General features: G+C 57.9%; 1 protein-coding gene across 3 annotated transcripts in view; it reads right to left on the bottom strand.

The window, feature by feature from the left end:
- Nucleotides 1-22,117, bottom strand: part of OSBPL2 (oxysterol binding protein like 2) — a 36,620-nt gene that overhangs the window by 8,698 nt on the left and 5,805 nt on the right. For all 3 annotated transcript variants that reach the window (XM_032350144.1, XM_032350145.1, XM_032350146.1), the window contains exons 2-9: nt 15,048-15,219; nt 11,982-12,126; nt 10,359-10,434; nt 6,178-6,312; nt 5,332-5,429; nt 2,396-2,578; nt 941-1,048; nt 318-407 (exon numbers count right to left, since the gene is read on the bottom strand). In XM_032350144.1, the coding sequence (XP_032206035.1) occupies nt 318-407; nt 941-1,048; nt 2,396-2,578; nt 5,332-5,429; nt 6,178-6,312; nt 10,359-10,434; nt 11,982-12,126; nt 15,048-15,084 (872 nt within the window). In that variant the 5' untranslated portion in view covers nt 15,085-15,219. The remainder of the gene's footprint in view (nt 1-317; nt 408-940; nt 1,049-2,395; nt 2,579-5,331; nt 5,430-6,177; nt 6,313-10,358; nt 10,435-11,981; nt 12,127-15,047; nt 15,220-22,117) is intronic.

Below are 22,117 nucleotides of genomic sequence, written 5' to 3' on the forward strand. Positions count from 1 at the left end.
GAGACGGGGAGACGCGCTCAGGTTTCCGACCTCGGTTCTGGTTGCAGAACCACAGAAGTAGCCCCCGTGAGGACGCCTCATTTTCTCACGCCCACTCTATCCAAGGAGAACGGACGCAAGTTTCCTCCCCCAGAGAGGGACGGACAGACCCCACTCTCTCCTGCACCCAGAGACGACACTTCCAACTAATGCTGCGTCTCCCCGCGGACTCAGGAAGGCCCTGTCTTTTCTAACCAAAACGAGTCCTCGTCTGCTCTGCTGTGAGCGAATGTCCCGGTGTCACTAACAAGGCGCCTGAACCGCGTGCGCAGACCTACTTCTTGTCTTGAATGTGGCCCTCCACTCTGTGAAGTTCTTTTCCGAACAATCCACAGGGTTTAAAGTGAAGCACACACTTATCTCCGGTTCTGTGGAGAAAACACACACAGGCCTCTGTTGTGTGACGGGAGATGTGCGGGAGGGGCGGACGGGGACAGAGAGGCGGCGGGGGTGATCGCACACGGGTGTGGGGGGGCTCGCTGCGCTGGAGGAAAGGTCCCAGTGCCACCTGGGGTGACGGCTGCACACTTCGGTAAATACACTAAAAACCACTGAAGGGCCCACTCTAAATGGGCAAATTTTACGGTGTGCCAACTCCGGTCCCCATAAAGCTGCGGGCGAAGGAAGCCGATCGGTCCTGCGCTCCTAGGGAGAAGGCAAGGACGGCGGGACGCGTGGGAGGGTGGCCGCGACTTTGTCCTCTGGGAGTCACACCGTTCTCTGCTCAGGTTTACAGTTTCAAAATAAATTCATGTTCATGACGAACACCAAAACGGGAAGCAACAACAGGTACCAGAGACGATACCAGCACCGCACCAGTCCCACTGGGCCCGGCCCGACGGACAGGCTGCGGGGAGCCGGGCGGAAGCGCCCCCTGGAGGACGCCGCGCGCGCGCCGCACCTGTGGTTCACGATCTCCACCGTGCCGTACTGCTCGATCCAGAGCTTCCCGACAAGCACGTTGTGTACACAGCAGGTAGGGTTGGTCCAGGTGTAGGCTTCCCCGTGTCTGTGAAACAGGCCAGAAACAAGCAAGTCAGAGGCCGGCAAAGCAAAAGACACTGCGTGACCTAAAACGCAAGATACCAGACGGAATTAAACCATAATTGCCTTAAAACCTGTACGAGAGCAGAATGTGGCTTTGAACTCCCTCCAACAGTGGTGATTTATTTAGCATTTGTTTGAAATTCACTTCTGCTTTCCTTTGTAGCATCAACAAAGCTTTCTGCTGAGACGTCAGATAATGAGGGGGAGGCCGCCCAGACAGAGACGCGGAGGACCTGGGACCTGCAGCAACAGCCCAGGCGACCCAGGGGTCGGGGAAACGCTCCATGGCAGGGGTGCCGGCCGCTGGGAACAACCTTCCAACACCTTTGTGTGTGCTCCTCCGCCTCCCCGAACGGCCTGGCCCAGGGAGAGAGCCCCAGCGAGCGTGAGACCCGAGTCTCCAGGGAGGCTGTGTGAAAGAGCCACGCTCAAGGGCAGAGACCAGCCCAGAGCGGAAGCGTCCAGGACCAGCATCTGGATCCCTCAGACTTCCGGGGGGACAAAAATGTACCAATCGATACGGTTTGCCACGTTTCAGTTCTGCATGCCTCACCCCAAGAAAGCAAAGACCGGCAAGCTTCCCAGAAAACGGGGTGTCCCCACTGGGCCCAGAGGTGCATGGGGCTCAGGCACTGGTATTCCGTGGCCCCCATCTGGGCTAGGTGGGGCCGGCATGAAGCAGAAATGACACCAAATGCTTCCTGGCAGCAGGCTATGGGGAGCGGGACCAGCCCTCTGAGAACCAGCGGCCCGCAGCGGCCCGGACCGTCGTGGATGAGGTGACATCGGGTGATCACTGAGGACTCCGTTTTCGGTTTGCAAGGTGTCTGCCCAACACTGCACTAGGGCGGCGGGGGCTGGGATGGAGATTTAACAGGTGCATGGGCAGACTCCAGGATGCCCCTCGATGTTCCCAACTCCAGGATTCAGCCTGTGTCTCTCCCCTGCCCTCAAGCTGACCAACAGGGGTTTAAGGTTAGGATCGCTCCTGAGAGGACGTCATAACAGACACCACGGCTTCTGCCACTCACGGCTCCCGACCCCGGCCCTCCGGAACCGCGTGGGAGGGCAGCGGTGGCTGGAGGCTCCAACGCTTGGGGAGAGCCGGCACCAGCAGTGACAAGAGGGACCCCGATCACATGGGGCGCGCAGCACGCGGCGGCGAGCACTCGTCCCAGGAGGGGTCTGGGGAGCTCCCCCTTAAAAGGGGTTGTTGCGGTTGGAAAGGGCTGAACGGGGAAAGGCTGTGACACCCCCCACCCCGGGAGGAGGAGTGTGCGCTTCCGTCGGGCCCGGCCGCCGCACTCACTTGAGCAGCTCCAGCGTGATGGTGCCCTGGGGCTCAGCCTCCACGCTCTTGCCCCAGAACTTGAGCTTCGGGTAGATGGAGCCGTGAAACAGGAAGTCCTGATTGAGGCCTTCTGAGTAAAACGCACTAATGGGGGGGTGGTGGCTGACCTGTTCAGATATGAATCTGAATCCCAAATCCTCCCTGGGCACAAAAACAAGAGTGGGGAGAGCCACATTAGAGACCGCAAAGGCCCCCCAGGGCCGGCTCGGCACCCATCGCGGGGAGCCCCGCAGCCCCGGGGCCGGCGGGAGGGGCACCGGGAGAGGCGCAAGTGTGCTCCGTGCCCGCCGAGGGGTGCCCAGCCCTGCTCACTGACCGCACACGTGGCCGAACGCTCCCTCACGCGCGCACACACTAGCACATGCGTCCGCCGTGCCTCTGGGGCGGCGTCTGACCGCCACACGGAGGGAGGAAGAGTGTGGAGCGTCTCTTCCTGACCCTCTGCCCGTGCCCCCCAGCACATGCGGGTCCAGATGCGTCTCCTGGCACCAGGGCCATAGAGGCCGCGAGGCCAAACCGCCGTCTCAGTCCTCAAGGTACGGCGCGCGCCTCAGGGCTTCTTCTCTTGCTTCTCCTCAGGCTCCTGGAAGTTTCCGGATGGAATGTCTGATGCCCAAGACACTCCTGGCCAGGAAACAGGATTCTCAGTACATGCTCTTTTTCAATAAAAATGTCAGTTTTTAATTGTTCCGGAACTGTGAATACACCTACAGCTGTAGTCATTAAAAATTATAAAAGCTAAACCACATAATTACTAACTTAACTGGAATCAGAATTTCCAATCATTACAGAGGAAGGAAAGCTGAAAAATTAGATTTTAAAAGGTTGCCTACCAAGGTATGTAATTTACAAAATGAACACTTGTCTAAGAAAAGAAAGTGCTATTTTGGGCTCTAGGGGAGCCGTCTGTAGGGAAAAAGACACAGAGCACGACTTGGTTCACGGGCGTAGCTCCTCGCGCAGGAGGACCCTCAGGGCCCTGCCCGCAGCAGCGACCTGGACGCCAGGCCGGGACACACGCGGCACCGGCAAGGCCGGGAAGGCTCGTTTCTCTGTCGGTGGAACCTGGCTCAAGCCCCGAACGAAGTTCCTGGAAGAGACGGACATGCAGGTGTCCCTGCGTCCGGCACCGGGGCTGCTCACAGACCTCGAGCCGCTCGGCCTGTCTGGAGCTCCTTCTGGATTGTTTCTCTTTTCAGGATACGTTAATGGTGCTTCGGAATAAACGAGAAGGCTCACCGTCTGCTCAGAGCTAGACAAGGTCAGAACCCTGAACTCCGCCCCCACGGCCCTGTCCAGGGGCAGCCGCTGCTCCGGAGGAGGCGTTCTAGAGAAGAGAGAACCTCCACGTGATGGAGGACAAAAGGTTCCCTGAAGAGGGGCTCTCGGGGCAGGTTTTTCCCTCACGTGGGCCTCGGTTTCCCCATTTCTGAACTGAAGAAGCAGGGATTTGCCAGCTTCATGCAGGGTCCCCTGCTGACTGCTGTGGCTGTGAGCACACCCACGGCAGCACCGGACCTCGACCCGCCAGCCCCCTTGAGGGAGAGCAGGCGCCCGAACCCTCGGTGCCCGCCAGCCCGTCGGTCCCTCAGAAAAGAGGCCGCTGCCCTGGGGCCAGCAGCAGGTGGTGGGGGCCACACGGCGGGGTCAGCAGCAGGTGGTGGGGGCCACACGGAGGGGTCAGCAACAGGCCCGCCCAGGGCAGCCAGAGACAGGGAGTGCCAGACCCTAGACACTGGGGTCGCTTCCCCGACGGCTGAGTGACTGCCGTGAAGAGGTGGGGGCTGCCTGCGTGGCTACAGGAGACGACTCTGCTCACGGCCATCGGAGACCAGGGCTGCCACTTGCCACAGCACACGCCCGGCAGCGCCGCACATGCCCACAGCGCGGACTCAAGCAGACCAGCGTGCCCGGTCCCCGCAGCCACTTACTCCCCCTGGAAGAACATGCCGTGGGCGACAGCTCACGGTATTAAGGGCAACAAGGAGCCCAGGGAGCACGACCTGAAGGACTCTAAAACCAAGACGCCAGGGACCACATGACGCACTGCGGCTTCATGACAGACAGCAGCCACGCCAGGCGCACTACGACACATGTCAGACACGACACACGGCAGCGCGACTCTGCACAAGCCCGTCACATCGTGGGGACACCAGGACGGCACGATGCAAAGTGGCAAGCGATACGAGTTACCGCAATCACAGCACGCGAGCACACACACGACACACAAGGAGGCCCGGCCGAACGCGAACTCGACAGGATCACTTTGGATCACTCGGACTCGTCTCACTTTGCTCAGTTCACACATTTTCTACACGGAGCACACTCGCATAATCAATACCAACTTCTATCTGATACAACATTCCAGTCAACTCTCCCTAGAACCCGCGGAGAGACAGAATAAAAATTAGCCCCATCTTCTCCAAACAGCCCCACAGGGCTGAGCACGCCCACGCTCACGCTGCCGGGGTCGCACACTCACCCTCACACTCATACTCACACTCACCCTCACACTCCCAGAGCCACGGCCAGGGCTGGACGGCTCGTCCTTCCCCGGCTGATCTGGCGGCAAAGACAACATGGCCCTCAGCTTTCGTGCGTGTGCCTGGGTGGGCAGCGGGGTCAGAAGAGCACCCGCCCAACAGGCCCAGCTCACCCTCCCGGGACCCCAGCAGGACTGCCACAAGCAAGGCCGGCCCTGGACCGCGCAGGCCTCGGAGACCGGGTCAGAAGCTGGGGAGCTGCCCGAAACAAACTCCGCCCGGAAGGGTCCCGGTCCCTCTCGCTGGCCTTGGGAGGCTGCGGCCACTGCACTTGCCAGCTCCAGCAGCCCTCCAGCAGCTTCGTCCCTCTGTGTCCCCAGCCCTGGCGACCCCGACAGCCTGAGTCCTTACCTGATCAGCTCGTATGTCTCTCCCAGGAGGGGGTTGAAGGGCTTGCCGGTCCTCTCCCACTGGGAAGCCACCGCAGACACCGCAAAGGCCGCCACGCACTGCGGGCAAATGCATGTGGCAGTGAGGGGGGGCTGAGGGGGCGCGTGCACAGCTCCCCAGTGGCAGGAAGCACTCCTGGCGGCCCCAGTCTCCTGCTTGTCACATGTTTGGAGATTACAGAACTTCCGGAGAAATGCCTTTATCACGGACACTTCCTCAAAGCCACACAGGCAGGAAGAGCGCCAGGCTTCCCGGCCCCAGCCCCACCCAGCCCGGAGGCCCCGCAGCCCAGCTGGTCAGTCCGGCTAGTATTCCCACACGCACACCGGGTGCCGGTCCCAAAAGGACGCAGGAGGAGCTGAGGCACGGGGCCCACCGCCACCCATGGAGATCAGGCCCTGGGACCAACACTGGAGCCGTTGAGCAGGACAGCCCCCAAAAGTCAGTGTGAGCCACATGGGCTCATCCCCGTGACGTCCTCCAGCTGAGGCGCTGGCCCCCACCACGAGGTGGCCGATCAGATGGTGTCAGGTTCATTAAAAACTACAGTCTGGGGCGCCTGGGTGGCTCAGTGGGTTAATGCCTCTGCCTTCGGCTCAGGTCATGATCCCAGGGTCCTGGGATCAAGCCCCACATCGGGCTCTCTGCTCAGTGGGGAGCCTGCTTCCCTTCCTCTCTCTCTACTTGTGATCTCTGTCTGTCAAATAAATAAATAAAATCTTTAAACAAACAAACAAACAAACAAAAACTACAGTCTGGCACACATGCTCCATGTCCGACACCCCCTGGAAGGAACCCACCACCGACCTGCATCCTCTCCAGGGCCTGGGGCTGGCAGCAGGCGCTGCGGATAAGGTACACATGCTCCATGTACTCTGTGATCCGCTGCAGGAAACTCAGGGGCTCGTTGAAGGCGATGGGCATGGTGATCTTGGACAGCTCCTACAAGGGGCGGGGGAGACCCGTCACCGGGAGCTCACGCGCACCCTGCCCGGGGCCCAGGGAAGATGCTTGCCGTACTCTTCAACAGAAGGGAACTAAACTATGGGGGGCCCGCACTGCTCACCTGCTCAAATGGAGACCCTCTAACCCACCCGGGGCACGGCTGGGGGGAGAGGGCCCCAGGGACCTGGCCGCGGAAGCACAATGCCACGCACACCTCCTCTGCGGTCTAGCGTCCCATTTCCAGGAGCCCGGCCCACAGACCCCCCAGCAAACATACAGAGACCAGACATCACTCAAACAGCCCCCATGGTGCCTGGGAGGTAGGCACAGCCCTGGGAGGCCCGGGGAGGCCACCTGACGCCGGACCACGCAGGTAAGCGGGGGCTCCACATGGCCGTGGCTCCCCTGGGCAAGGGAAAGGCGCAACAGCCTCGAGTCTGTCTGAAGAAAGAAGATGACACTCCATCGGGAGTAACAGACCAGAAAGTTCCGAACAGGTCCCCTCCAGGGGAAAGGGGACATGAACAGACAGGTCAGCGGCAGGAAGGTAAATTCTTAGAATACACTGGAACCTCAACTTAGAATATACTGGAACCTCAACTGCAAGATTTGACTTTGGATTCACAATCTTTTTTTTTTTTTTTTTTAAAGATTTTATTTATTTATTTGTCAGAGAGAGAGGGGGAGAGCGAGCACAGGCAGACAGAGTGGCAGGCAGAGGCAGAGGGAGTAGCCGAGCAAGGAGCCCGATGTGGGACTCGATCCCAGGACGCTGGGATCATGACCTGAGCCGAAGGCAGCTGCTTAACCAACTGAGCCACCCAGGCGCCCCTGGATTCACAATCTTGAAACAAAATTAGTTTAGATAAGCCATCCCCAAACATCCAGAACAAAATGAAACAAGCGAACACACACAGGTGCCTCGGGCACAGCCGCCTGGGGACGGGGTCACGCAGGGATTTAAAGCGCACGGACTCAAGATGCACCCTGAGGACAACACGAACCACAAAAGACAACAAACTCGCACGTTTCAGTAAACCCGCTGTCGGCAGCAGAGCTGGTCCTTCCCTCCAGAACCGTGACGCATGTGGGATAGAGCGGGTGAGTCATTACGTGCTCATCTAGATCAGACATCTCCAGTGTTGCTAAAAACTGGGCTTATCGGGGTTGCCTGGGGGGCTCAGTCACTTAAACATCTGCCTTCAGATCAGGTCACGATCCCACGGTCCCGGGATGAGTCCCACATCTGGCTCTTTGCTCAGCGGGGAACCTGCCTCTCTCTCTGCCCCTCACACCGCTCACGCACATGTGCGCGCTCTCTCTCTTAAATAAATTAATAAAAATCTTAAAAGAAAACTGAGATTATCAGTGTGGGAGAAAAGAGGCACAGACAGAAGACAGAGGAGGTTAGATGAATCCTGTCATCCCAAATTTAAAGCACCGTTGAAACAAATCAAAACAGCTCCTAGCTCTCTCCCCTGGGAAAAACCTAGAAAAAAGCAACCTGATAGCCTCCCTAGGGCCCAGCTATGGTCTTGAGTTGTCTCTCCCTCAACAAGGATTCTGGACAGGGAGGTACAGAATGAGCCGGGCGTCTTCTGTAAAGCATGGCGGCCGACCTGAAGATGCCGTTACCAGCCAGAGGTGGAGCCGCTCGGGGCCAGGACACACCCAGGAGCTTTAACTCCACGAGTCCAAAAACTGACAGAAGACACGCTGGTTGGTTATCCTGGTCACACCAGGTAACACAGATGAACCAAATACATCACTTGACAACTGGGATAAAGAGTCACTCCCTGACCCTGACTTTCTTATGCAAACCACACTCACAGCAGTGGAAGGGCTGCTCTCGGCACAAAAGCGTCCCAGGAAATAAAGGCAGAGCGACTGTGCTGGCGTGGCTCCATGACAACTGGGGCACGGATTGCCGAGAGCTCAAGGTCAGGAGAGAAGCAACAAAACGGTGTCCGCACACAGACTGAGAAGCACAGACACAGGAACGGCGCTCGAGACAGCCGTGAATTTGAGGACATTAACAGACCGCATGTTTTCCTGCACGAGGGTACCAGGACTGCGGTCGTGTTAAAACAGAATCTGGGGGCATCTGGGAGCCTCAATCAGTTAAGTCCATCCAGCTCTTGGTTTCAGCTCAGGGTCCTGGGATCGAGCCCCACATCAGGCTCAGTGCTCAGCGCAGAATCTGCTTTAGATTTCCCTCCTGCTCTCTCAAATAAATAAAATAAATAATAAAACAATAAAATAATAAGAATAAGAAAACCCAGACTCTGAATCCTTTAGCAATACAAGACATCTTCGCAAGTGGAGTTTGCTTCAAAATACCAGGGGAGGCAGGAAGTGATGAAGTGTGGCTGGGGGTGATGACCCCTGGCGAGGCCGTGGGTGCCGCCGTGAGCCGGGGCAGGACTCGGCCCTGCCTGCTGCTGCACGTGCAGGCAACAGCCCCTGTGGGCCCGCGCGGCACTGGGGTGCGGCAGGCCGAGCCGTGCGGAGAACGGTGTCTCCGCTCCAGAGGCAGAGCCCCCACACGCTCCGCTGGGGCGGCTCTGGGAGCGTGCTGACCCGCGTGTTCCATTCGCTTTAATCTGAACCATCCCATCCCCAGGGTGGATTCCTCGGGGAATGCGATGAGACGGGCGTCACTTTATGAAAACAAGCCTCAGGATCAAGGTCAAGTTCATCACCTATCTCCAGACAGACACACCCGTCTGGACCTGATCTGCTCACACCATGAAAAACGTGGGAGATAATAATGCTAAAAGAAAAGAATCCCAAATGTACCATTTTAAAACAAGAGACATGTGGGGGGCCTTGACTAAGGGCTCCTTAGTCAAAGGAGCCGCAAGTTCTGATCTCAGGGCTGTGAGTTCGAGCCCCATGTGGACTGCAGAGATTACCTAAAAATAAAAATTTTCAGGGGCACCTGGGTGGCTCGGTTGGTTGAGCATCTGCCTTCAGCTCAGGTCATAATCTCGGGGTCCTGGGATCGAGCCCCACATCGGGCTCTCTGCTCAGCAGGGAGTCTGCTTCTCCCTCTCCCTATGCCTGCCTCTCCCCTGCTTGTGCGCTCTCTTTCTGTCAAATGAGTAAATGAAATCTTTGGGAAAGAAAGAAAGAAAGAAAGAAAGACAGCACCCCTCCAACAGGAGGGCAGCTGGGGGGAGGCCTGGGAAAGCCCAGTCCCGCGAGCCGCGAGCCGCGAGCAGTGATGCTCCAACAGGAGCCCCTTGTCCTGCGCTCTGAGTTCTGGCTACTATGTGGCAGGCTGCCATGACGGGCGGCAGGGTAAAGGTAAGCAGTGCGTCTCTGCACTCTTCTAGAAGTCCAAAATTATTTCAAAATACACAAAGTGCGAGAAAAGGTGCGGTTTCTGATGGGAAAAAGGCCTCCCACTGAGGGCAGAAGCAGACGCAGAAGCATGCCGGTGAGCAGCGCAGGGGTTAGGGCCACACGCCTGCTGCAGGACAGTCACTGGAGTCCACGTCAGCCACGGCCCGCGGGGGCGCTCTTCTCTCCCAAGGGCCACAGCTCACATCCCCAGGGAACGTCCAGACCGTCACGGAGACCATGAGAAGAAAAGCCCCGTGGCTCCGGACCCCAGACACCCAAGCCTTCCGCCACAAACCCAGAGCAGCTGAGCTCTTCCTGCAGCAGGCACGGGGGACTGGGGGGCCGGAGCCCCAAGTCCTGCACGCGTGCCCACGGCCTGCCCTCGGCGTGCGTCAGGGAGCCCAGCGTCCGAAGCCCCCCAACTCCCAGCCCGTCCTGGGGCTGGACGTGCACCCCCGTGGTGCTGCCTGCGCCAAGAACGTGACCGGCGGGATTGTCTTCCCGCTGCCCGTGAACACCGTGGCCACCTGTCTCCCTTGCCCTTACGTCTCTGTCCCTTTCCGAGTCTACTACCTCTGCCTCATGCTGCTATAAACACCTGCAGAGTGCGTCTTCCGTGACCAGCAGTGCCGCAAATTCACAAGAATTAAAAATGTTTCAGCTTAAAGCCCCAAAATGGGTCCATCTGGACTTACCAAGCCGATGCATTTCTTTAATATGCTCCACACGCTGAAGTCACTTCTGGAGAACATCGGGGCGGGCAGCGAGGTCCTGCAGAGAAGCGACCGAGAAGCAGGTACTTACTCCGACGGCACGACGGTCGCTCTTGGCCAATCAGAAACCACACGTCTGCACTAGAAGCTGCGGTGCTGCTCCGTGCCAGAGAAACGGTCATGGCCACACGGACAACTTTCCTTGCCCTCCACAGAGTCGGGGACAGGGTGCTTCCCTACCCCGGAGCAGCCCCGGGCCCACAGGCAGAGGCCAAGACACGAGGACACAAGAGGGAACCAAATTAATGAAACCTTTCCAGAAGCCTGCAATAAGGCCCTTTCAAACGTGAGTCTGTTTTCCTGAGCGACATTCCTCGCCGGGCTCTCTTCCCACCAGCTTCTGGGGGAAGAGAGGGAATCAGAGCGGTCTCCCTCCTGGGAATCTGGAGCTGGGATAGGAAGCTCTCTCCTCCTGGAAAGAGGGAGCTGAGCAGACTAGGAATCCAGATGTGGGGGGAGGTGTGCTGGACCCACGCACTGCAGATAACCCCCTGGCAGGCAGCTACACTGTGGGGGGACCCCCAGAAGGTGCCAGGGTCAGGAAGGGCACCCCTGCCCCAAGGTGAGCCTTATGTGAGTCGAAAGGAAAAGCCAGAACTAGAGAGACACAGGAGGAGAGTGCCGTGGCCAAGGGAGCCGAGCACACAGAGCTCTGCTGTGGGAAAGGCCCGGGTGTCCCCGAGGACTCGAGAGAGGCCCCTGTCAGCTGGGACCAGGGACACTGGGACAGGGGACAGGGGCCTGAGCCGGAGGAGTAGGACCAAGGCTTCGTCCCAAGAGGAGGGTAGCCTTATAGTCCCCTAACCCAGCTGAGACCCTTCTGTTAGCCCTCACCGGGGACCACATGGACATCGGCTGAGAATTCCAACCACGAGGTGGAGGAGGCCCGGTCAGACCCGCCTTGTGGAAAGATGACTCTGCTCACAGCACGGAGAGGAGACGAGAGGGTGTGGAAGCAGTTAGGGGCACCACGAGGCACAGAAGTGGGGCCAGCGCCTGAGGCACAACAGAGGGGCTAGGAGTCCTGAGGGACCCAGGCCCGCGGAACAAGGCCAACATGTCAGAGCCGGGCGACAGGGCACAAGGAAGGAACGCGGCACTAGGCCGACGTGTGAACCAGACTCCCGGGGCACTGAGGGGATGACGGCAGAGCTCAGATCAGCAGAGCCCTACCTGCTCTCAGACAGGCCATCTGGGCATGCCGGGGGAGCTCCGACACCTGCCGAGCGAACGGACGAATAGAGGTGTGAGCAAGGCGTCCGAGTCCCCCCGGTGCACACATCCAGCAGGCACGGGGTGGAAGGCTCAGAGCGGGGTCTGCGGTGATGCTGCTCCCTCAAGCCACAAAGCAAGTCATCACGGCGGGGACAGAGGCCGCCTTCCCACCGCCATGGACGCCGTCCAGAGGCCCCAGCACAGGTGACAGAAGCCGGGTTGCTCCTCCCGCTCAGGGCTCAAGAGAGCTAAGGGGTGCCCCTGCAGCACAGCGGGGGGCAGCCACGGACGCCCTGGGAGAGCCTAAGTTACACACGCAGGACAACATACCTGTGCTTCTGAATTCCGTTCTCTCGAGGGGGCCTCTCCCCGACCTTTCCGACCGCACTGCTTCTGCCAGTGTCCACGCGCATCACTCCAGCAACCCTCTGATCGGCCTCTGAAAAGTCCCCGGCAGAGTTCTCAGAATCAAAGCCTGCACACGACAAGCAGATCGGTCATTCTCACAGGACCGGGAAGACGCCCAGTCCACCTCCAAGAGTGCCGACCCCGCAGCAGAGTACCAGAGGCACTGACACACGCTGTAGCCGTGAGCTCTGCCCCAAGAGCCCCAGGCCGAGGCTGAGGACGCGGGCACCCTGGCTCTCGGGGGCCTTTCCCACGAGCAGCTCGGCTGGGCTGCGGCCTGAGGTCTGGCCCTCCGGCAGGGAGCAATCTGGCCTCACTCCAGTGGGGTCCACCTTGAGGCTCAGCATGCTCTGACCCTGCACGAGGTCTTGTTCTAGAACACAGGCCACGGCAGTAGCCTCTGCGGAACAGGAACAGTGCGCTGCACACACGCACTGCCAGACACATGCCCGTGAGCGAGAGGCCGAGCACGGCCAGAGCGGTTGGAGTCCAGCAAGCCTCCCCCACAGCACAGAGCTCCGGCGGTGGGTTCCTGGGGACTTGCCCACTGGGAGGGCCTCCTCCCAGAGCAACGAATGGGCCTCGCCAGCGCTGGGCCGCGGCTGCCAGGACAGAGTCCACCCAGCCGGGGACGGGGCTCCAGGACCACCGCGCTCGGCCGTGACCATGACCACGGGAGGGAAGGCACGAGACCCAATGGGAGCTGAGCTCCCGCCGGCCCCTCACTTGGCAGATGAAGGCGAGGCCCGGGGCATAAGGCCAGGCGGGGGAGCACTGCCAGCCCCGAAATGTAAACAAATCTGCCGCTGTGCTTCCCTGAGCACGTGCGGACAGCCTCCCCCCGGCTCCTCCCCACAGACAGGTTCACAGCGGCAGCAGGTACCGCTCTGTGCCTGGGAGGCTCAGTGGGTTAAGCCTCTGCCTCCGGCTCAGGTCATGATCTCAGGGTCCTGGGATCGAGCCCCACATCGGGCTCTCTGCTCTGCAGGGAGCCTGCCTCCCCACTCCCTCTGCCTGCCTCTCTGCCTGCTTGTGATCTCTGTCAAATAAATAAAATCTCTAAAAAAAATAAGGAAGATTTTAAAAATTAAAAAATAAAAATAAAGAACCCAAACGTTCCCCTTCCATGGTGCTGATCCTTGGCCGACATAACTGCCTCCCCAGCCTTGATCTGGTGCCTGCCGGGCTTGGACACTTTGTCCTACTTTTTCCTCCCGGCCATGGACTCAGACCAGTGCTCCGCAGTGAGGCAATCAGCCTCTGCGGCTCTCCGGCTGCATCACTGCACTGGGCGACTCGGTGCCTTTTTTCTATTATCTGATTTGGAACCGAAGGACTGAGGTGAGAAGGCGCCGTCCCCCGGACAGCTCTGTCCTCCTGTCTCAGGGACATGCAGAGGAACGCTGGGAGCACAGAGGCAGAGACTGAGCTTCTCTAAATGGCTGCACAAAGCTCATGTCCTCTCTAGAGAAAACTCTCCAGGCCAAGGTCAGAGACGTGTTCGGGAATCTGGCTACACTGATCCCAGGTCAAAGGGAACTTCCTATGAGACCCCGAAGAGAGGGGTGCACCAAGGCCGCTCTCCTGCTTACAAACACCATCGCCCCCCACAAGGGCCCGGTGGCCCACGGGCCTGAGTCCCTGATGACCGCCGCGCTCCGCGGTGACCAGCTTGCACACGGTGACTGAGGAGGGAGGTCGGGCAGAGCAACACGCTGCCCAAGAAGCACGTCCACGAGGAGCATTGCAGCCCTGAGATCGTGGAGGAGGACTTAATAATTTGGCCTCTGAAAACCATAGGCAGCTCAGCACATCCTACTTCTTGGGTTTCAAAGAAGGAGTCAGTAGTTGGGGGCTGCCAGTCCCCCAAACTGCTGCGACCCTTGGTCTGCGGCTGGTGACGGTTAGCCCAAGAGCCAGCAGACAGACATGGTGGCCCATGGCCAAGCAGGCCTAGAGGGCACAGTGACAGCAGTCACCAGCAGAAGGAGCCCCTCTGACCTGACAGTCCGTCACTAAAAACCCCAAGAAAGAGTTCAAAGTTGCCATTATGGTCCTCTACCTAACGGGGGGACTGGGACCACCGGAGTCTCTCCAAGCCCCTTCCCACCAGTAACGGTCCTCAGCAGACGACACATGATGTTCCAGATGTTGCCCATGAGAAGGAATTGCCGGCTTGAGCGTGAAGGGTCATTAGGACCATGCGGTCACTGTACACTTGCCCCCTTAGGGGCTCGGGGCTTCTTCCCACCAATGGGGAGAAGAGGCCACTTGAAGCCAGTGTGAGCTGGGCCAGCCCAGCCCGCCCTCCCCTGCCCATGCCCAGCCCCGCGCACGCACACGTTGCCCTTGCCCCGTGCTGGTTCCTGCAGGCTCATGCTGTCGTCTACGGCGGACAGATGTCAGGGGCGCACCAGTCCTGACAACAGTCTCAGGAAAGAGAAACTAAACCAGATCTAGTTCTAACGCACAGACAACAAGGCGTGATCAGTGCGTACAGACGACATAAGAAAGCGCGCCATCGCGTTTAGGGATCCCGATAAGAGCACGTACACTCCAGGGCAACTTTTAAACCCAAAAATCAGTTGCCCTTTCTTGTTACGGCCTTTGGCCTAGGGCCTCCCCCCGCATGCTTCTGCGGGCGTCAGTGTGGGGGAACATGTCCCACTTCTCGCCTGCACAGCTTTACCGAGCCTTCTCACGCGCCCAAGGCCCAGTCCGGGGCCGGGACACCACGGCCTCGGAGTCACTTCCTGCCCCACTCACCTGCGACGGCCTCGGAGTCACTTCCTGCCCCACTCACCTGCGACGGCCTCGGAGTCACTTCCTGCCCCACTCACCTGCGACGGCCTCGGAGTCACTTCCTGCCCCACTCACCTGCGACGGCCTCGGAGTCACTTCCTGCCCCACTCACCTGCGACGGCCTCGGAGTCACTTCCTGCCCCACTCACCTGCGACGGCCTCGGAGTCACTTCCTGCCCCACTCACCTGCGACGGCATCGAAGAATTCCTCCTCGCCGTTCATCCTTCGGCTGCCGGGCTCCCTCGCCGCCCGGTCCCGGCCTTTCTACGGAGCCATTGCGCCCGACCTGCATCAGCGGGTAAGTAACTGTACGCTGGCAACTTCCCTCTTGGTAAAGACCCAACAGGCACTGGAGATCTAAGGGGAAACACATTTCCATACACTTAGCTTTCACAAGTTTTACGGTTTAGAAACATTTTAAAAATACCCAATCAGCATTATTGGAATCAATCTCGATTTACAATTTAAGCAAAGAAATTAAATGAATGATCTAACAAATGCATGATCTCAAAAAATATGAGAGAAACATTCCTAATAATATAAATATCCATCAGCCAATAACAGATTAATAAGTAACCATTATCTGAAGTTATTTTTAAAAATCGTTATCTACGGTTGTGTAAGTTAACAGGACACTGTAGTCAACAGCACAAGAAACAAGTGTTGGCGAGGACGCGGAGGAAAAGGAACCCTCGTGCCCTGCTGGTGGGAAGCAGTCTGGGGCAGCCACTCTGCAGCCCAGGAGGGAAGGGCCTCAAACACTAAAGCCAGAGTGACCATGTGATCTGGTAATTCTGGGTATTTACCAAGGAAACAAAAACGCTGATTCTGAGTGATAAATGCACCTTTACCGCAACAGTAAGGACAGCAGCCAAGACGCAGAAGCAACACAGTGTCCACAGACAGAGGGCTGGCCAAAGATGGGGGTGCGCGTGCGTGTGCGTGTGTGCGTGTGCGCACACGTGTGTGTGCGTGCGTGTGTGTGTGTGAGAGAGAGAGAGAGAGGGAACACTACTCCGCCATAAAAAGGGCAGAATCTTGCCGTCTGCAACAATAGCAATAACCCAGAGCGCGCGATGTGAAATACGTCGGAGACAGACTAATACCACACAACGTCACTTACATGTGGAACCAGAAGACAAATGAATAAGCAAAAATCAAACAAAAAGCAGAAAAGACCTATAGATACAGAGAAGAGACCTACGGCTGCCAGGGGCGTGGGGGAACGGGGGAGGGGAGGGTCAAGCTTCCAGCTGTGGAGGGAACAGTCACAGGGGCTGTCGCCAGGGGCACCGTGATAGCAGGCTGTGGCGACAGACGGCAGAGGCACCTGTGGTGAGCTCAGCATCACTGGGTTGTACACCTGACACTAACGTAACATTGTGTCAACGATACCACGTTATTTTAAAATAGTAACAAATTCTTAAAAAGAAAACAGTGAGGGACCCGTGAAGCCCCAGACTCGGTGTTCGCTCAGGTGGGTCTCAGCGTGGTGAGGTCAAGCCCCGCACCCGGCTGCGCTGGGGGTGGAGCCTGCTGGAGAGTCCCCCCCCCCCCCCGGCCTCATGCTCTCCCTCGCTTTAAAAAGAAAAACCACGCAATGATTGATGCGGGGAAGCTGCCGGACAGGCAGAAGGGCAGGTCAGTTGCGGTGAGGTGCTCACACGTCTGGGGCTCAAACACACCCCAGAACCTCCCGCTGAAGGTCGCTGTAAACAAGAAAGTGCACAATGACGTCCGAGCCCGTGTCCCACCGACTTTAAACCGAGTTTCCACCCCAGAGAATTAAGGCAGCTGTGTAAGTGAGCTGCTATCGACACAAACTGAAACCCACTTAGACTTTCTCAAAATTATTTTGGCAGAACTCACGCATCCCTTTATGAAAAGCAGGATTTTATAAACAGCAGCAGCAGGTCAGCCTTGTCCCCAGACCTTTCCCTTTTTATGAAAACAGGCTGAGTCTACATCTAACTGTGTCAGCCACACAGACGTTGGGGCCGAGCCCGCCTCCCGGTTCTGGGGCAGCGAAGGCTCAGGCGGTCCCCAGGAAGGGACACGCCCTCCGTCCTTGGAGCGGCGGCACAGTGCTGGGTGACACCTGCTCCTCTCCGGCCGTGTCCTGAGCACACGTGAGCTTCCATACTATGGATCGGGCCAGCAGGAAGCCGCCCTGAAAGGCTCTCAGAGATCCCGTTCTTCCCACCATGTGGAGCCAGGCACCAGGCAGCTTCTGGAAACACCCATATGAAGCCTCGCCCAGCGGTTCAACGTTGTCGCCTACCACGTTAGGGAAGTGACCACTTCCTCTAATTCCTCTCTGACGTGACCTGTTCCGTCTATGACACACAGCCACTTGCCCAGTCCCTCTGGAAGCCGCTTGAAGGAGCCAGAGTCCCTGGGGGAGAAATGGCTGACTCCAGGACCAGGATCCGTCTTGGGCAGCAAGAAGCCAGAGGCTCCCATCACAAGGCTCAGGACGAGCCCACAGAGGCTCCTGCGGCGACAAGGGAACCACCTAAGCGCCAGCGCGCGGCAGGAGATGCAGACACGTCAGACACAGCTGAGCTCGCCAGAAGGAGACGAGGTGGTCACCCTGGGGGACGCCTACACATTGAAACCAGTCGCTGACCGGGAAGCACCAAGCCTCCATCCAATCTTCTTTTGGGCGCGGGCTCTGGGCCACCGTCTGGCTGAATGCCAGAGGGGGAGCGGCGTGACAGCCAGACTCCAGCAAGTCGGTGCAGGGCTGGGGGGGGGTGCGTGTGGGGCACAGCTGTGCAAAACGGACAGGTGGCCGTGTCCGGTGCCGCCTGGAGGCCGCCTACCAGCGGTGCTGTGGGACCTGAACCGGGTGCGCCACGTGCCCATGGCACAGGAGGGCACCACACCCGTCCACCACTGTGCCCCGGAACCTCAGCCCAGACGCGGCCCGGCCTCCGGCTCTCACCGCCAATCTAAGGAACACAGAGCATAAGGCAACGCGCTGAGCCCCAGCCTGATGAGAGTCAGCAAAATCCAGACTCTCGGGACGTCTGCGCGGCAGACCCAGCTTCTCGGAGAAACATGTCACAAAGGACGGAGCAGGGCAGGAGCGTGGCCTCCCCAGTGCACCCGGCCCAACAGCTACACGTCCAGCTACGCCCTGGGCTGAACGGTCAGCCCTGCCCAGGGTGAACGTGTGGCAGAGAGTGGAGGACCAGGTCCCGACTGAGGGGACGGGTTCAGGGGTGCGCACGTAGGTCAACATTTACTGGACGGCTTAAATATGGGTCCTTGGTTGTACCTCGGTTAAACCTCAAATAAGGTACTTTTCAAAAAGACACAGGTGTCCTAACGGCATACTCACAAGAGACTTCTTTAGAGCCACACACTGAAGTCCACGTGGACGGAAGGTTACCGCCGGGATCTCCCTCCAAGTGACCTGGAAGCAGCGGGCGGGGCAGGTGGGTGGTGGCCCAAGCCAGTCCCGGAGGAAGCCGGGATGGGCGCACAGGGGACCCTTGGGCTCTGCCACCTGCCTTCCTGCACACTGAAAATCTCCCATGATAAAAGGTACATGAAAAGCCATGACATTTTCTTTTTTATATGCTTTCTCACCCAGAATAAAACTATTAAAATATTAAAAATAAATCAAACAAAATGCATGGAAATCTTTAAATTAAGCCTCTAAGATGTCAGGCAGGACAAGCGCTGGCTGTCAACCAGGCCAGCGCTGAGGACCAGAGCCTGCCTGGAAGGCCTCTGCCACAAACCCCACACACTGCACAGGGTCAGTGATGGGGTCTGCACAGCACTCGCAGGCCGACTCAGTCTTACCAGGTCAGTAATTAATTCTAACAGTCTCGAGGTAATTCCTGAAAGAGCTGTCTTCATTTTGCCTGGGCACCCAAACTCCCCACTGCCACAGACCATCAAGGCCAAACGGCGATTTCCCTCACGACTTCCACAAACATCCACCGACGGCCACTTGGTGCCAGGCCTGGGGGGCCCCGGGAGGCTGTGCGGGGCGGCCCCAGGCCCTTCACACGCCTGCCGGCCACCTGGCCTCGTCGCGGAAGAGGGGCCCCGGCCACCACCTGGGGCCCTGCAGCATGTGGTCGTCCACCCAAGGGGCTGAGCTGTCTGGGGTGCTGGACATGGGTCTCCCACCCCCAAACCTGGCCCACACACCCTGCAGAGGGGAGCACAGGGCCGTATGCATAAAGCCACCCCCACCCCCCACAGCAAGAAGGTGATGGAACTAAGGGACACTGAGGCTCTGTAACTCAGTCCTCCACCTCGGTACACGGATACACAGCAAGTCAACTGCTCAAGAAACAGCATCGAGAAGGCAGAATTTAGTATTTCCTACGTATTTTCTTCTTCGTGCAGATTTTACTGTGCATTCAGAAGACATCCACGAAGACAGTATTTCAGGAAAGCGCTTTCTTTCTTTCTTTTTTTTTAAATTATCTCCTTCTGTCCAACTGTCCCCTCTTCTAACTGCAGACAAAACCCAGGAAGCTAAGCCTGTACTGCCCATCGTCACTGGCCTCCTGTCATTGGGCTGTCCTTCTGCACTGCCCTCAGGCCCTGGAGTGATGCCACGGGGCTGACCTGGCCTCACGGAGGGAGCAGACGAAGGAGGCAGAGGTCCTGACCCCTCCATGTGGGGACCTCGCGCCATGGGCTGCACTGACTCCTCACTCCCAGACTCTTCAGGGGGACACCAGCCCGTGACCTCACCATTCCTCCCAGACTCCCACAAAATGCCTACTCCCTTGAGAAGAGCCGCGGCTCCTTTACCGTGTGCGCCGGCTGCCATCCGGGCGCCTGGCTCCACACGGAACGTCCCGTTACCACTTGTACAAACACAAGCACACTTGAACAAACACCACTCCAGGCTTGCAAACCCAGCTGTACCACGCTCTTTAGAAAACAGATCCACTCACACAGGAGTAAGGGACTAGCTAAGGGACACAGACACTGACCTTCATGGTCAACTCACCAAAGAGATGAACCGTGCGTTATTTCTCCTCTCTATGGAAAACAAGCAAGGCGACCTAGGTGTGACCTTCACAAAGGAAAGGGACACAGCGATACGAAAAGTACTTTTGCAGTTCAATATCAACTGTGAACGTCAATTGTCCAAAATAATATAAATTCTATTGAATAATTTAAAAATACACCGGCAAGCATCAACCCGACGGGTGGGACATGAGGACACAGAGCGCTTTGGACCTCGCCCCGCAGGCTGGAGGCCAAACAGAGCGCACAGGCCACCACCCAGCAGCGCCCGCGGCGCACGTTCTTCCCGAGCACACACGGGACAGCGTCCAGCAGAGGCTGCATGTCAGGCCACAACCTACATCTCAACAGATTTTACAAAACAGTCTCAGGCAAAGCATCCTGTCACCCTGAAAGGCGATGAGTTAGAAATCAAGAAGAACAGGAAAACTGGAATATTCCCAGACGTGCGGCGATTCGATGGCGGGCTCTGAAGCACGAGATCAAAGAAGAAACCACAAAAGCAATCAGGAAATACTCAGAAACAAATGAAAATGCACACACCGTGTACACAAACCCGGGCGGTGCAGCAAAGGCAGTGCCAGCGGGACTCGATGAATCAACACCGACATCAAAAAATAAGAAAAAACTCTCAAATCAACAACTTTACGATCTAAGGAAAAAGAATCAATACCAAGGTTAGCAGAAAAAAGGGAGTAAGAATAGAAAAACCAATGACCCAAAAGGTGGTCCTCCGGTAAGACCAACAAAATTGATCACCGTAGCGAGGCCAACAAAGAGAAAAAGAGACGGCTGCGCGACAACCGGACATCGCCACCGAGGCCGGCAAATAGGGCTGCGGTGAGTGCCGCAAGCACCGGCACGCCGGCCACCGGGATCCTCTCGCTGAAGTGGACAGACTCCCAGAAACACTAGCCCCACCACCAAGACCAACTCACACAGAAACAGAAAATCTCTAACGAGTAAGGAGACTGACTCCGTGATCAAACGTCTCGCAGTGAAGATGAGCCCCGGGTCTGATGGCTTCCATCACGCCTGTCAGAAACAGAGGTGGGCGGGCAGTGGCCACCTCCACCAGCATCCGCAAAGCTCTTGTTACCCTGTGGCTGTTAAGGTCAAGGCCGAATGCTTCTGGAAACCGGTGCACGTGCACAGTGCAGAAGACACGGGGAGCCTCAGGCTAATGACAGAGCTAACCCGAAGTCTCCACCGCCTCCCCGCAGGGCATCTCCTTCTCCAGGAGCCACCTGGCCGGCAGACCCCTGGAGAGATGCTCCTGCGACACTAAAATGTTACTGGGGATGCAGCGGGCACCAACACGGGCAACACTGTCCCTCCTGAGTGTGAGCCACATGCTCGGCTACAAGTGGGAAGAAGAGACAGACAGAGGCGGAAGAAGGAACTCAGGAAGAGGGAAACCAAGGTCCCTGGTGATGTTAACACGCCCCAAGGAGAAGGCCAGCCCTGAGGTATACCACAGCCTGCCAGCTCTCTCCACCAGGCAGCCCCTGAGGCAGGAGCGAGGGGCACGGAGCCACCGGTCCCTGTGTCTCCAGAGACCTCACCCCTCCCCACAGCAATGCCACTGTGGGCAGACAGGGCTTCTTGGCTACACCGTCCTTGTGGTCACTCATGTTTTAGTGTTTTAGTCTTTAGTGTTTAAGTGTCCACTTTGTGCATGAAACCTACCCGTCACTTGGATGCCTAAGACCCTCACCCTACCGATGCCCAAAGTGCCACAGTTCCCAGCTTCTTTCTTCTGTAAAATACCAAAAACAGGGGTGCCCGGGTGGCTCAGTGGGTTAAGCCTCTGCTTTCAGCTCAGGTCATGATCTCAGGGTCCAGGGATCGAGCCCCACATCAGGCTCTCTGCTTAGCAGGGAGCCTGCTTCCCCCTCTCTCTTTGCCTGCCTCTCTGCCTACTCGTGATCGCTCTGTCAAATAAATAAACAAAACCTTTAAAAACACACACACACACACCCCAAAAATAAATGGAAACAGGCTCAATCTGCACCAGCTCCAGAGCCACGGCGCAGAACCTGCAGCCTGGCTAGAGATGCACTTGTCTGCTGGGTCTGGTGCAGTAGCCTGTGAGCACCTGAGCCGCCGCCGCCTTGTCTGACAAAGGGAAGGCTTACTTTTATGTAATGCTAATGGACTGAATGCCTGCCACTTCACCATCCATCCTGGACACAGCACTCCAGGCCCTCACTGGGCTGAGACCATGGGTGACCTTCTCGTGGACCAC

Source organism: Mustela erminea, chromosome 7 (genome assembly GCF_009829155.1).
Source record: "Mustela erminea isolate mMusErm1 chromosome 7, mMusErm1.Pri, whole genome shotgun sequence".
NCBI lineage: Eukaryota > Metazoa > Chordata > Mammalia > Carnivora > Mustelidae > Mustela > Mustela erminea.